Below are 16,175 nucleotides of genomic sequence, written 5' to 3' on the forward strand. Positions count from 1 at the left end.
CACCACTAAAGACTGTTTTCTTTACAATTTTTTAAAAAAGTTTAAGCTTTCAATGTGTTCCCTCATGTGCCCTCACCTGAAAGTGAAACTGCTTAATCAGAAGAGGTCAAAGGTGTTATTCTATACACATGAACGTCCCTATCACCATGAAAGGGGACAACGAAGGATATGTAAAACTAGTTTCCCACCACTTCAAAAGAGTCTGAAATGGATTTCCAAGGGTATTAGTCACTGCACTTGTAAAGGATGAAATTGGATGCTGTATATGGGTTTTTGCTAATGTTTCTGTGGATTTAACAGCTGTCACATGCATTACGGTTTTCATGATCAAACAACAGCCAAAAGACAAATTGATTTATGTCAGGTTCTTGCCATGCATACAATTGCACCAGTGTCCATAGTGTTTCTGCATTTCCATTGGATACATGTTTAGGAGTTTATAACTAGGAGAGAATTTGGGACAGAGCTTGGCATAAAGCTTCAGTCCAAGACTACCTTTGTTACGATTTAAAAAAAAGATTTGCCGCTGAATTGTATACTGCCATGTTAGTTTTCTGAGCTTATTCCCTTGCTTCTAGTCCAGCAATGTTTGAGTAATGCAGACATAGCAGGCTTAGCCTCAGAGAGGGCAGCCAGGAACAAGGAATGTCACCCCACACTACCTCCTCCAGCTAACCAAGGAGAAACACTGACCTGCTCAGGAAAATGTCTACTGCCTTCCTTTGCCAGAAGGGGAGATCAAGAAGAGAAAGGACAAAATGAGGCAATAGGCTAGATATGAAATATATCAGAACTGTGCACAGACATTTGAAAAAGTTCACAGGCACAGTAAGTGGTCAAAAGGGCATGTTTAAACTGCAAAAAGAGACCTGCAGCATGGCCAGAGCTGGCCTGGCTCAGCTTACTTGGGCTTGGGCTGGGGGGCTAAAAATTGCAGTGTAGATATTCAGGCTCAGGCTGGAGCCTGGACTTAGACACTGCAAGCGGGGAGGGGTTACTGAGCCTGGGTTCCAGCCCAAGCCCAAATGTTTACACTGCAATTTTTAGCCCCGCAGCCTGAAATCCATAGGCCCAAGTCAGCTGACCTAGGCTCTGAAAATTGGTGCCATGAGTTTTTTATTGCAGTGTAGACAGACCCTAAAGATTAACTCTTTATATTCTGAAAACCAATAAATTCTCACTTCAAATTAATACTCATGGACATTCAGTAATTATATTCCAAAGGCTTTTATTTTTGGAACTGTACACTACATTTATGACTTCCAGCTAAGTGGAGGGAAGACACCTTTGATGGATGTGTCCCATTTCATTTTGTAATTTAAAAAAAATAAATAATTTAGGACAATCTTCTACCAATAGTCAGCACTTCCCAACTGAGAATCATTAGCTAGCACTCATTTTCTAAATGAAAAGCAATAAAGGGTGTTTGTGCCATCAGTTCTCAAACGAATCCAGACAGAGTTAACTGGTCACACAATGTTGGTTCTCTTCATTTCCAACTGTTAAGTCACTTTAAGAGACTGGTAAAAAACCTCCTAATAGCACTATCATGTAAACAGCTGCCATAGGGATCGCAAAGTAAGAGGGGAGGTGACGTATGCGATTTGGAATGTTAGGGGTGTTCCCCACACTAGGACAGTTTGAGAACCTATAGTGTATGCATTTTACTTTATATTAAATATGGGAAATGGAAAGAAGTGATATTGTAGTCTATCACACCCTAGGCATCTCAGTCTCTCCTGTTAATAGCAGCAAATATTAAAAACAGTATTTTGGAGTACAGTGAGTTATACTTCTAAGTTCTCTTGAAAAGTACATATCGTGAGGGAATGTTTGAATAAATCTTACTCTTCTAAAACGTATTTTTGCTAATTTGAAATAAATCTAACGAACAGAACCAATCATTATACATATAGCAGCATAAGTACTGGAACGGCGAACTGTGGCCAGTGGGAGCTGTGATTGGCCAAACCTGCGGATGTTGCAGGTAAGCAAACCGTCCCAGCCCGCCAGTGGATTTCCCTGATGGGCCGTGTGCCACAGGTTGCCAATCCCTGGTCTAGAGGAAGTTTACAGACTCACGATAGTTCAAAAGCTTGTTGAAAGACCATGCATGATAAATAGAGAAAAGGTTAGCTATGAGTGCTGAGATAGCCTCTTCATTGAAACAGTCTAACACAGCTTCTCTCTTCTCCCTCTTATCTTTTCACAAGTACAAGGACATTCATTTAGACCTATCTCTGAAAGATGGACTGTTCAAATTTAGTAGGTAAAGAAGTGATTGTTACATTGTCTTCTTAAACAACTCTTCCTTGCCTTCCACTCACTTAAAACCAGATTAATATTTACAAGAACTAAGGCCTTATCTATGCTTGGTATACAGTGATCTGCAATCAGTGTTGCTGCATTTGTGCGCTGAAATTAGGTAAACTCAGCTGGTGCAAGTCATGGGCTTTTGTACCTCTGCTTGGGGGGTTTGCAGTGATGCTAGCTGCTGCAACAGATGGAGACTAATCTCAAATATAGAAAAAATATACTGAAGATTAAGTGGATTACAGTGACATCATGTTGGCCCAATCTATTGATTTTGTATGAATTATATTGATTATCTCATCAATCATCACGTTCCTCGTCACCATCATCAGCAATTGTCGTCCTGGCTTCTCCCAAAGCACGCAGACTGGTATACAGCTTTTATAATGTGTTACATTAATACCACTATGTCTAATGAATATTCTGTAGGTGTTTCATCCCCTTTTCCTTGTTTGTATTTCCTCACCCTACGAATGTTGAGGTGCCCTTCTCCCGTAGGTTACTAATCTATTTACTTAAAGTTTATTATTTTGTATGTCAATTAGTTACTATGTTATTCTTGTGGTTGGACATCTGCTGATGTTCCTAACTTAAAATATCCCAAGTTGGTATAAACTAGCATCTTGTGTTTACCTGTGAGCAGTTTAATCATTACAACATTCTATCTTTGGATCTCTTATGATCTATTGGTTACTCCTGGTTAGCTGCTTTGGCCTTATGCCTTGATTAGCTTAAGGCTTGTAAGCTCATTGTGTTACTAATTTAATTTATACATATGCCTTGCCTAGCAAATTCCTGTACCTAGAGGCTACAAAGAAACTGAAGCAGGCAACAGTTGAGCGAAAGGATTTTATAGTCTCACATGAGATCTTGGCTACCATTTTAGATTTGCATCTCTGAAGGACAGTCATCAAAGCAGCTTTCAAAGACTGAGTTGCCATTTTGCCTTTAAAAAAATCATTTTCTCTCTCTGCACAAGAAAGCTTTTAGGAGTGGAGAAAGCCTTTAATGGAGCTAAGGAGAACCACCAAAAAAAGTATTAAAAATAGAATGGTAAATGAATCTTCAAAGTCATTTAAAAAAAAAAAATCAGATTTTTCTTTAAAATACCATGCCCTTAGTCATGGCTCAGAGAAAAACTGAAACAGTGGCTAGAGTAGCAAGATGGAGTTTTGTAAAATATTCAGAAAGACCCACAAGTCCATAGCACTTAAACTGAAAGTACCACACTGACAATCAAGACTCAGACATACCATTGGGGAAAAGGAGCCTTGCAGAAGAGTGGCTTTGCTTTTCCACTTTGTGGGGCACAAATTTGCAGAAACAAAGAACAATTGGTTTACATTTATGTGCTGAGTTTCTATAAATATCAATTTAAAGCTAGAACTATCATTTAACCCATCAATTTTCAGTCAATTGGGATGTTTATTCTTCCAACTTTGAAAAGCAAAATATCTACCCGTCATGTGATGAGTCAGGCCCAATGTCTTCTATTGTACCAAACATGGCTGGAACCAACATTGGTTTGACACCTAAAAAAGGATACAGAATGATACAATATGTTCACAGCCTTCTCTTCTATGTGGTAGGCTAATATACTGTACACAGTGACTTACAAAGTAAGAAAGGTATATTTAGCAGTGCATTTGATGTGTTCAATACTGGCAAGCCATTCTGTGTACTCTACAAAAAAAAGTGAGAAAGCTGAAATGTTTTTATAACTCAACATCTCAGATGTCAGGTATATAGAGGTATTGTATGCTGTTCATCCACTAGAAGTGAGCCATGCCAAATACTTCAAATTACAGTGGACCCATTCATAAATCATCTTACCTCATTCTCTGCAAAAAACCTTCAGATGTCCTATTAAAGTTACATTAAAGTTAATTACTAAGACAACTGAATACTTCTGATGTCTTTTGCACAGAATGCGATTGGACTTATGAATGAGTCCAAAGATTAAAATAAATATTCAATAATGCTTTGCTTAGAAATGTGCAGAAACGTCCATTAAAAATTTGGCATCAGTGATTTTTATTCAAATATTCCATTTATATGGTGGCTAAACTTTTCGTGACAAAGTGATTTTATATATTTCTTATTACTACAACCTTTTGAAGTTAAAAATTACACCAAACCATAAAATGATAACAGAATGTGCCAATTAATCTTGTAGTTATAGTCAGAGAAGACCATAAATTACATTGTGGAGTTCCAATATCATAGAATCATAGAACTGGAAGGGACCTTGAGAGGTCATCTAGTCCAGTCTCATTTATTCTCAATGTACTTCAATATCAAATTTGCCCATTTTACAAGTCAGAAGATGTATTTTTAACTGGCTACACTGCTAACTGATCTGAAATTAAACTATGCTCTCCTTCATGTATCACCAATAAAAACTTGAATTGAAAATTACTATTTTGTTGCTTTGGAAAACGCAGAATATATGTAATGACGACAGTTAAGTAGAAAATATGATTTGAAGACAGAGCACCCACACTGAATTAAAGAAAAAGGGAAAAAAAAAAGATTTTTGTAGTCACTTTTCTAGCCAGATTTTAAATAGACTAAAATGTTAAAATAGGTAGTTACATTTCAGCACACACTTAATTGCATTTTCCCTATAACTTTGGAAAATTTCTGAAGTGCCTCAATTATATTTACTTGAATGTTTAGCTTGTCATGGGAAATTATCTTGTTTCGTCTATAAAGGCTGTTTTGTTTGTTTATTTATTTTGGAAAGGGCCTCGTACAATACAAACTGGAGCAAGAGTTTTAATTAGAATTTTTAGAATGAACTTTGTTCCTGTGAAGATCAAATAGGAACATTGGGGGGGTGGGGGAAACTGGTATATTTTGACTCTTGATTTACAAGCCTTTTCATCTAGGCTTGGAAAGGCTGTGGGAAGATACAGTAAAAGGGATATTCCATCTCTATTCTAGCTCAGTGTGACTGTACTAAAATGTACAGCTTTGGAGAAGGTATCCAAGTTAAGAACCAAAAATCTTATTCTTTAAAGGCATCTTGAACTTGCACACATGAATGACAAGTGATTTCATCAAAGCACTACTCTCCCATCCCCCAAAATCAATGAATGCAATTAATTTCATTTGTAATTAACCACTTCAAGTCATCAAATCAACACAGTCTACCGAGGACTTCTGTGCCAGCCAGAGTGACCACTATTGATGGTGTCGTAGTAGGTTAGTGAAGTTCCCAGATCTGGCTCAATCCGTCAAATCAACAAATCTCTGGGGCAGCCCCGCAGGTGGCACCAGGTAGGGCCAGTGCGTGCACCTCTTCACGCATCAATGGAGCGTTTGAGAGCAGTGTGTTAGGGTGTTGTGTGTCCATCCTGGCGACAAGGCTGAAAAGTATGCCACACCACTTTTGACCATAATGAGTGATAGAAGGATAGTCAGATCTCTGAGATTATGAGATTTTGTACAAAATCAAGCCATTTTATGGTCCGGATTTGGTGCTGACAGCACACATGGAATGTTTCTAGCTGCCAAGTCTGCCTGTAAGAGAGTGTCCAGGTTTCTGATGTCTATTAGCAATATGGGAAGTACACAGGTTTGATAGGTCTTGAACTTTGTCTCAATGCAAAGACATTAACTTTGTGCAGGAGGCGGTGAGACCTATTCGTCAAAGAATGTCCAGTTTTCTGAGACTGTTTGAACTCCGCTTGCAGAGTAGGTAGATGAATGTGTCAATACTCCATGGTACCTGAACCCATACCTGAGCCAATTTGCACTGGGGTTCTGGTGGCCCAGTTCCAAGGTTCTGGACGTTGGCCTTCTGCCATGAGATGTTCAACCCGATAGCGTGGGCAGACTGAGACCCTGGTGGGCAGGGCTGAAATTCTATAATAAGCATTAAAAATTAATTCTATAATAAGCATATAAAAAATCTCTCCATAAGCAGGTTTACGTTGTCGGCATAATCTTGGTCAATGAACACTTCTTGGGCAACCTGGATTCGGACATGTGGAGCAGCAAATCCTAATATCTAGCTGATAGCTTGACAAAATAATGCCGGGGCGAGAATGCATCCTTGCTGCACCCGAGGTTGGACAGAAACACAGACAAAGCCATGTACCAATGTAAACACTTGTCAATACTGGTGTGAAGATTATGCACATCTGGAATGCCAAGTCGGCTCTGCGTGAGACAAAGTGCTAACCTGTAGACTGATTCAAATACCACTTTGATGTTGCTATATACACCTCTATCTCGATATAACGTTGTCCTCGGGAGCCAAAAAATCTTACCGCGTTATAGGTGAAACCGTGTTATATTGAACTTGCTTTGATCCACTGGAGCGTGCAGCCCCACCCCCCCCAGAGCACTGCTTTACCACGTTATATCCGAATTCGTGTTATATCAGGTCGCGTTATATCGAGGTAGAGGTGTACCACAGAAAGTGTGTGGTTAAATTCTCAGTGCAGCTCAGCCAGAAGCCAAAGAATAAGGACAGCTTCCATTGTGGACTGCTCAACAATGAAATCTGATTGCTGTGGATAATGTTCGTTAAGGAGTGGCTGCATCCTACCAAGCAGAACATGAGCAAAAAAAATCTTTCCAGGAACTGATAACAATGAGATCAGCCTGCAGCTGCAACATTTGGTGCAAGATTTTTTCCATCTTTCCATTCTGCTGGCATTTTGCCTCATGCCCAGTTTTAAAAGCAGTTGATGCAGGCACATGTGCACCGATTCCAAGGCATTTTGGAGCAGCTTGAATTGAATATCAAGTCCAGTAGCATGTCTATTCCATAACTTTTGGATAGCCTACTTCAGGTGATGGAGTATCAGTGTTTGTCCCAAGTCTGCAGCCACACTGTTTGCTAGATCACATAGCTCTGGACAGTTGTGAATAGGTGTGTGGGTCAGCACACTTTCATAACGTGTTTTCTCTCTGTCCAGGACCTTGTCCATCAATGAGCAGGAACAGCCATTTGGTTTTGGGATAGGTATGTCAGAAGGCTGTTTATGGCTGCCAGACAGATGCAATGGCTCTGAAAGCAGAAGGCAGATTGTTGTACTTTAGGCTGTCCTCTGCTTCATCAGCCAGGTAGTTGATGTAGATCTCATGGTCACATGTGGCCATGGCCCAGAAAATGCCTTTCAGCCTTTTACTTTCCTAGACATCTTCTTGCTTGCATGCTCCCGTCTTCTTTGCTAATATATCAGAGGCCTCTTCAGAAAGCCAAGGTTTCTTGCACAAGTGTCTGACATTGATTTAGCCATGGCATGTAATACAGCATTAGATAAACCAAGTCCAGATGATCTCCACATCATCTGATACGGTACTGAGCTTACATATGTGATCCTCGATGGCCTTGTGTATTTCGCTGCTTCAACAGGATCCTCAGATAGATGCTGGATGTTGTACTGTTGGTGGACATCTGGCTTGTGAGGAGTTGGAAAATGCAGAGAGCTGCACAAGTAGTCTATGGTCTGAGTTTGCTGGTGCTTCTAGACCTAAGGAGATTTCCCTATGGAGTGGTTTCTGATGAGGATGTGATTAATTTCCTTCATGGCACATCCATTGTATGAAAATCAAGGCCAGTGATGGTTAAGGTGCCTAAACCAGAAACCCATGACAGACAAGCCCTCATGGGCACACAATGTCAGAAAGCTGGATAGTATTGTCATTTGGGGAACCTGAACTGAAGGGCACTGGCACAGTTTCACACCCATTTAATTTACAGCCAGTCACAGCATTGAAGTCTCCGAGCACTAGCAGAGTTGACTGGCTTTGCTGCTAGCTGGTGGTAGAATGCATCCTTTTCCGCAGGTAATGCTCCTTCTGATGGTTGGAAGGCCATAATGACGGATTGGTGTCCATGACAATGTCGGAGCCAAGCGTAAAGTAAGTGTGGAGAGATGGGGTTCCGTGTGCTTAAAACGGTCTGACAACCTCTAACAAAACACCACACCCTGAATTCAGTGTGGACCACTGGAGTGGAGAAAGGTTGATCCTTCCACAGTAACTTGATCACTTTGCGACAGATGGTCCTGTGATGTCAGCGATTTGGATCTTGAAATGGGTGAGTTCTTTGACAAGTGCTGTGCTGTATCCAGTGCCATTCAGTGTTAACATGTGCCATGTGACGATATGTAACACACCTCTAAGGTCTAAGGTCTGGTTTGGACTTCCAGGAAGTTGGAACTTTAAGTGTAACAGCTAATATCCATCTTCCAAAGAAAACGGATAAGAAATCTTTTTGTAAAAAGAAATAATTTGCTTATTCTCCTAAGGGCATATATACAGATATATTTTCATGGTCTACATCAGCCATTCTCAACCAGGGCTCTGTGGCCCCCCACAGGGCTGAAGCCAGGCACCCCAAGCCCCAGCAGGGCTGAAGCCAGGAGTGGAACTACGGAGATGAAGCCCCGGCATCCCGTGGAGCCCTGAGACCCACCTCCCTGCTGGGCCCTGGAGTTTCTATAGCATGTTACGGGGGGCCTCAAAGAAAAAGGTTGAGAACCCTGGTCTACATCACCCAACCATGAACAATAACCTTAGATGTTTATACTTACAGTGTGCACTTTGTGATAAGGTTAGTTAGCAACCTTGGAAAACTTACAAATATTCACAACAGCTTTGTTTTTGATTTCTGAAACCAGTTAGAAATATTTTCACCATGTTGACTTGATTCTCTTTAAGTGCAAATACCACAAAGATTCATAAGTAAAATATGCAGTACCTGTTCAGTTTAATGACCTGTGTTGAAGTTTGTAAATCTTGATTAAGAATGCTTCAGAATGCTGGAGACAGTATTTCCTCTTAATATACCTAGACAGTGATCCCTCATGAAGCCCTGCCTACTTCTGATCCGAACAGGGGACTTGTAAAGTTTGCAAGAGGTAGCAAGTGCCTCAGTAGCCTGATCCAATTCAAACTTGTTAGTAGAAGTTCTGAACACTACCAACAGCTAAAACTCCTCGTGATCTTTCTACAAAACTCCCATGATTCTCTGCCAGTGCTCAACATACCTGTCACTCATGCCTCTGATTTCAAGTATCAGCCAATTTTTACCTCTTCTCTCACATCCACTCAGCATCTTAATCCTGACACTTTCACAAGATCTTTTCTTTCTGTCCCTCTCATCCAGACCGTAGATCTGCCTCTCCAGCCTCCTAAACATCCACATATCACCCACTTCAGCCCATACAAAATGAAGTTGTGATAGTCGTTTTTGCCTATGGCTCTGTTCCCATCTTCCCGGTCTATAAATCCTTCCAACGACTCCTTTTTCTACTGCTTCAGGTTCAAGATTCTTTTTCTTAATTTCAGGGCACTTCATGAATGTGCATAGGGACTTGGATCATACTCTACTTTTCTGCTTGTGGTTTCAAGAGTTAAAACACCTTATGAGCTACTAAAGTTTCCTCAATCTCATACCAAGGAGCCAACACCCCAGTACTGCCAACCCCCAGAGTTCAAAAGTCAGACCTCCCAAAAATCTTTTTTTTTTTTTTTTTAAATGTTTGGTTTTGGGTCTATCTTGATTTAACTCCCCCTGTCAACTCCCAGTGCGCATGCAGCAGTAAGTGGTGCCAACTCTCCCAAATTCATAGAATAATGAGATTTTGGTCCCCACTACAAACACTCTCACTGGCTGCCTGATGAAGTAAATCTTACAGCTTCTCCCCAAACTCCAAAATAGTTATGTCCCCTTCTGTGCTCAGATCTGCCTGTCTTACAGCTCAGCAGTTAATCATGCACCCTCCACTCTCACATCAAGTCTGCCCTAAGCCACATAGTGAAATTCTGTTCCTCCTGCAGCTCCAGGGGACCTTCACCTTCACCCCTCTTAGGCCTGGGGAGCAACTACAGCAGGGTCCTCTTCCCCCTCTCCCAGGGGTATGCCAACAGGAGTGAATTCTTGAAGCTGTGAACACCCTTTTCCTTCATTACCGCCACCCCTGTGCCTCCCCTCCCCCAATCCAGGGGGTCTTCACCACCTTTTCCACACCAAGTGTTACAGGGATGAAGGGATGGGAGGGGAAGGAGCCAAGAGGAGCAGACTCATTTGTCACAGGAGTGGCGTGGGCAGGAAGGTGCAGAGCCAACCTGTTCCTGCTCCCCAGCCCCACAAACTCATCTCAGTCATGGGTGGGGGGAAGAGAGGGACTGCTTGCTTCTTCATTGGCTGCTTTCCCCCAGGAAACAGGGAAGTGGGAGAAGGCAATCATCTGTTTTACCACACACAGGGCTGAAATTCACATGAAGGTTGAAGTGTCTAGTCTCAACACAAGAATGGCTCCAGCAGGGGCCAAAATTACATTACTTATGATGAAATCACAAGGGCTACACATATTAGATCTTCAGAAGAAGTATAATACCTACATTTGCTATGGAAGGTCAACAGGGAAAAGAGGGAGGAGTTACCTTATATAGCAAAGATTTATAAACTTGCACTGAGGTTGAGACAGAAGTAGGAGGCAGATGTGTTGAAAGAGGGCTCAGGTTACAGGCCCCCTAGCTGGGGCAGAATCCTTTGCCTTTAACCCCTTCCCCACCTGGGGCAATGGGGCTCAGGCTTTGGCTTTGTCCCGCCCGCCCGTCCCCCTCCCAGGGGCAGTGGGACTCAGGCAGGCTCAGGCTTCAGTCCCCCGTCCTGGGGTCATGTAATAATTTATTGTTGTCAGAAGGGGGTCGCAGTGAAATAAAGTTTGAGAACCCCTGGTTTAGATAATACTTAGTTCTGCCTCAGTGAAGGGGACTGGATTAGATGACCTATTGAGGTCCCTTCCTGACCTATGTTTTTATTATTCTAATTTAGGAAAAAATTATGACAGTTTAACGGAAGTAGTACTTTTATGAATGCCCAACAACATGAGACTCCTCAAACAAGCAAAGAGTCCTTGTTTCTAAGTTCACAAAATCACATGTGTAATGACAAGTGAAGGTCAAATAGGCAGCAGATAAAGAGGGAGACAAAGGCAAGATGAAAAAAAGATCATTTAGCTGGTCAGAATGGCACTTCTACATATCTTGATAAACCAGCTTCTTATTTATTGACAAGTTGGCTATTCTGCCCTTTACCTCATGCAGGCTTCACATCACAATTGAGTTTTTAGGAGGATTTGAACACAAAGATTGAGCAGAGAGCAGGAAGAACTCTCCTGGAAACTATAATACAGAGACCATTTTTTAATAGCTAAAGAATTCTGTACTTAAACTTTGTCCCTTGTTTCAGAATTACGATCTAAAAGAAGACTTCATTGTAAAGTGTTGAATTAGGAATGGGCAAAACTGCAAAAAAGCTTTCCACAAATTAAAAGCCATTTCCTAAAAATCAAAGATTCACTTATGCAGAAAGCAGCTTTTCAGAGGAGGTAAAAAGTTTGACTCACAAGGGACAATGTCTCAACCACAACTATGGAAATACGTGTCTAGAGAAAATTCAACATATGATTTACGAGTTCATTAGGAACTGTTAACTCAAATGTTTTATACTTTAAGTGTAATGGTTTATAGTTAAAGCTTAAAACCTAAACGTTAAAGTTTTCCTGATATGATGTACTAATTCTAAACATTTAGTATAACTCTACCCCGATATAACGCTGTCCTCAGGAGCCAAAAAATCTTACTGCGTTATAGGTGAAACCGCGTTCTATCGAACTTGCTTTGATCCGCTGGACTGCGCAGCCCTGCCACCCCGGAGCACTGCTTTACTGCGTTATATCCGAATACGTGTTATATCGGGTCGCATTATATCGGGGTAGAGGTGTATGTATACTCGAGCTTACAGTACAGATTTCTGTACCTCATATGCTTTAAAAATGGATAAAAATATTTCCAAACAGGTGGAGTTGCAAAGAAACTCCATACATTTTATTCAAACAAACCTCCCCACAACTATAGCAATTTAACATCTCAGACGTAACATCTATAGCACTGTAAAGCCTAAAATATATTAGTAGCTTAAACAACCTCTTTTTTTTAAAATGCAAGTTTAAGCTTAAAGACACTATAAAGATAGCACAAACTGTGAAACTTGTTTTTAAGGGAAGGGCTTGTTTTAAATGTTCAGTGATTTGATTTTTGTATTAAAGGCAGCTGAAACTCACACTGTAGCAAGATCTGAACTTTGGACTTATACGGTATTTATCTGCCTGGGGTCATATAACAAAAACCAAAGCTATCATACCTTGGCAAAAAAGACTGTGAGATGTGTTTCACTGCCAAGTATCCAAATAGGAAACTTTGGAGATTTCAAGTAGGAGCCAACCTAGAAAAGATGCAGTAAAAACAAATAAACAAACTAGCTTACAGCTATAGTGAAGCCCCAATAACCCCCCCCCCCCCAATTTGTAATATTAAAAAATTAACATTCAGTCACAATTTGAAGGTAGTATTTAAAAACTTTACTACATTTGTTTTTGATTACCATATCCCCCATTTAATAATTGGTGATCTGTGATTTAGCCATGTAAATCCAACCATCAGTGGAAATTAGATGGCACTAGGCCCAATCCTGTGTAGTGCCAAGTGCCTTCAATCACCACCGAAGTCAAGAGCTGGTGGTATGCTGTAACTCTGAGGCCTAAGTCACTGTTTATGCTTGGGGGGGAAAAAAGTGGGGGGGGGGGGCAGGGAGGGAAGAGGGTGAAAGCAACTGAATAGAGAGCCTTACAACATGAATGTAGTTTGTTTACATTGAAAAGATCCTATTTAGAAGAACCTTTTTTTTTTTTTTTTTTTTAAGCTACAATTACCAACTTGTTTTGAAAAAGGAGGATTAAGTGACAAGAAAGGGTTAGGTGTTTAAGTTGATTAATGCAAAAGTAATTTGTTTGTAGACATCATAATTCTACATCTTAGGTAGCATATTAAATGAGTTTTTAAACTTGTCCCCTGAGAGAATATGTCACACAATTTGGCCCAATTTAATAATAGATGTGGCAGTTTCATCTCCAGAGATTGTACTGCTCAAACACCCTACTCCGAACTGTCCTGGAAAAAGTAGTATCGGATACTCAGGATGTCAAAACTCCACTGCGTAATTTGGAAAACAATATAGCTGCTCCTGGCACATTGGGAGCAGATTTCAATAAGGGAAAGTGTCAGTTGGAGAAAGCAGCAATATCTCATTTTACAATCTTAGAGACTAATCCTTCAAATGTTCATGCAAGTAACTGTACTCTTGTGTTTGCTTGTATATTCAGGCCCTTAAGGTAGGAGTCCATTTGTTTTATGCACTTGGCTGTGGATCCTGTGATTATAAACTCATTTATGTTACCTGACAAAAATAAAACAGACCAATCAGGTGCATTTCTTTATCCTTATTAAGCCAACCTAACATGATGGTCCCTCACTTCAGAAGTGAAAGCTCTCCCTACACCACCATATGCACTACATGGGGTGCACTTATGCTTCCCTTGGTCTACCACTGCATCTTTTTAATCTATTTTTATTTGAGTGATTAAACTTTGAAGAGACGTTCATGGTTTGTAGTCAATATTATTTTAAATATATGCAAATTCTACACAATTCTCTATACAGCAATAGCCAAGTCAAAAGGATTCAGTGTAGTATGAAAATAAACACCAAGAAGCCAGCCTTTGACAAATGTTACCAGAACAAGAGTGCATGCCAAATAAACAGAAAACATTAACAAAGCATCCAAAATATTACAAGTGTAGTAAAAAGCATACTAATGCCCCTTAAATAAAAACTTAGTGTTGAAGACTTATTTTCTGTATCACCACATATCAAAATAGCCAGAGTTTGTATTTAAGTAGATTTTGATATATGCAGTGATGCACACATGAAGTTAGCATCCTGCCCTTGGATGTCAATGTTTTTGGCACAGAGAAATAGTAATAAGTAAATATTCAAGCACGTTTTTTATCTAGGAGTCACAGCACAGACTGGAACAAGGAAGTTACAATACATAAAATCATAACTCAACTTGGATTTAAATTTAAAGTATAAAACAGTGCCAGCTTCTACTTACATTAAATTTGCTGCAAAGCAGTTCCTTTGTAAAAAGCAAATCTAAGAGCTTCCTACCAATGCACAAATAATGAACCACACCAACGTAGCTTTAAAATACATCACTACTAAAATGCTACATCTGCCAAAATTACACATTTTGGCTATTCCGTTTTTGTCTTTATTTTCCATATGACTGAAGTATGGGATTTTTTAATTTAACAAATGGGGTAGCTAGTATCTACTTTTTTCTTTTTCTTATAATTCTGGTACAAATTAAAGCGTTCAGGACTTTATAAAATGCATGGTATTTTTGAGCAAGGTTGGAATCTCACATTTAAACATTCTTTTGGCTAAGAAAAGGGCAAAAATACATACATTAATTATTCTATTAATGAAGAGCACGAACTGTTAATTCTTAATGTTTACTCATCACAAGACATATATTTACATGCCTAACCAAAAAGAGAATGTTATTTTATTACAGACTTTTAGCCTTGGTTTCACTTTTTGAGGCTAGAAATACTACAAACCAATAACTCTTAGACTGTACTCTTCTACAGTTTAGGATGAAGTGCCTACCTGCAATATTTTCAGAAGAGGATGATGTGTTAATGGAATACTGCTAAGGAGCAACTCACAAGAGAAAGCTCATCTTAAAAATGATGGGGAAAAAGGCAGCTTACCTTACAGTATCTTAGAGATTCCATTAATGTCAAAAAACCTACAGTTGCCTGTTTACGTATACCAAGTAGTTCTGTTTAAAAACAAAACCCAAACATTTTATTAGACAAGTTATTTTCTATTTTTTCAAAAATGACATGGTATAAGATACCTTATTTTACAAAAACATACAACTTAAACAAGCATTGAAAAAGCAATGAGGTCAGGTCAACTGGAAGCTTTAAAAAAAATTCCGGATGACGTTAGCCAAACCCCAAATTGTTTTTTTCATAAATGAATACAACTGAAATGAACAGTTAATTTTACTAGAAGTCTGCTGTTGACAGTCCTTTTAAAAAAGTTTTGCTTTATTGTAAATCTAATTCTTCTGAAGTATTCCAGTATGCTCTAGAAAAAATAACATCCTGAAACTGCCATTTTGGAAAATGAAAGGAGCAAAAATTTCCACTTTTCTCTAATCATATTGACACTGTGGACAATGCAAAAATCAACTGGTTTCAAAATATTAGTTATTAATAAATGACTCATCATTTCATTTTCCTGTGGAGAACTTCATTTTTAAATTACATTGCGTGCAACCACCAGTACTAGCACTCAAGTATCAGTAGTAATCATCTGAAGACTTACTATTTTTAAAGAAAGCCTCACAATAAGAATGAAAAATACCGAAGCTGATGAATCTTTGAGAAGTATAATCTATACAGAACTAAAACTTAGACTTCAGCATCTTTAGAAATGTAGTTCCACTCTGAATAGGAAGCTATTTGCCTGAGCTGGACATTCTCTTGGATCTGAAAGTCAAGCTGAGTTCTTTCCTACTCAAGAATAACCACCAGTAATAAACATTCTGCAGACAAAAATACAGCATCCCTAGGTTTACACAGGTCTGATTAAAATTTAGTAAACAAATCTGTCGATCAAAAGGAGTAGAATCCAGCTTTCACTCTAACATGAATAAAAGCAATAAACATTTGTGACACTAAAGCAAGCATATGTCTGAACATACAGTGAGCAGATCTGTTTGGTAAAGTCTGTAAGGTAACGTTTACACAGCAAACAAACATCCGCAGCTGGCCTGGTTCAGCTGGCTTGGGCTCGGGAAGCTCAGGCTGCAAGGCTGTAAAATTGTGGTGTATGCATTTGGGCTCAAGCTGGAGCCCAAGCTCTGGAACCCTGCAAGGGGGGAGGGTCTCAGAGCCCAGGCTCCCGTCTGAGCC

The 16,175-nt window shown here is 39.7% G+C and overlaps 1 protein-coding gene across 2 annotated transcripts in view; it reads right to left on the minus strand.

The window, feature by feature from the left end:
* The window catches only part of LOC135981294 (ubiquitin carboxyl-terminal hydrolase MINDY-3-like), a 40,950-nt gene extending 25,885 nt beyond the window's left edge, over positions 1-15,065 (minus strand). The window contains exons 1-2 of one of the 2 annotated variants that reach the window (XM_065583076.1): positions 14,961-15,065; positions 12,488-12,568 (exon numbers count right to left, since the gene is read on the minus strand). In XM_065583076.1, coding sequence (XP_065439148.1) covers positions 12,488-12,568; positions 14,961-14,984 — 105 coding nt within the window. In that variant the 5' untranslated portion in view covers positions 14,985-15,065. The remainder of the gene's footprint in view (positions 1-12,487; positions 12,569-14,960) is intronic. The other variant, XM_065583075.1, reaches the window with a different exon arrangement.
* Between the last annotated feature and the right edge of the window lie 1,110 nt (positions 15,066-16,175).

Source organism: Chrysemys picta, chromosome 2, assembly GCF_011386835.1.
Source record: "Chrysemys picta bellii isolate R12L10 chromosome 2, ASM1138683v2, whole genome shotgun sequence".
Classification (NCBI taxonomy): Eukaryota; Metazoa; Chordata; order Testudines; family Emydidae; genus Chrysemys; species Chrysemys picta.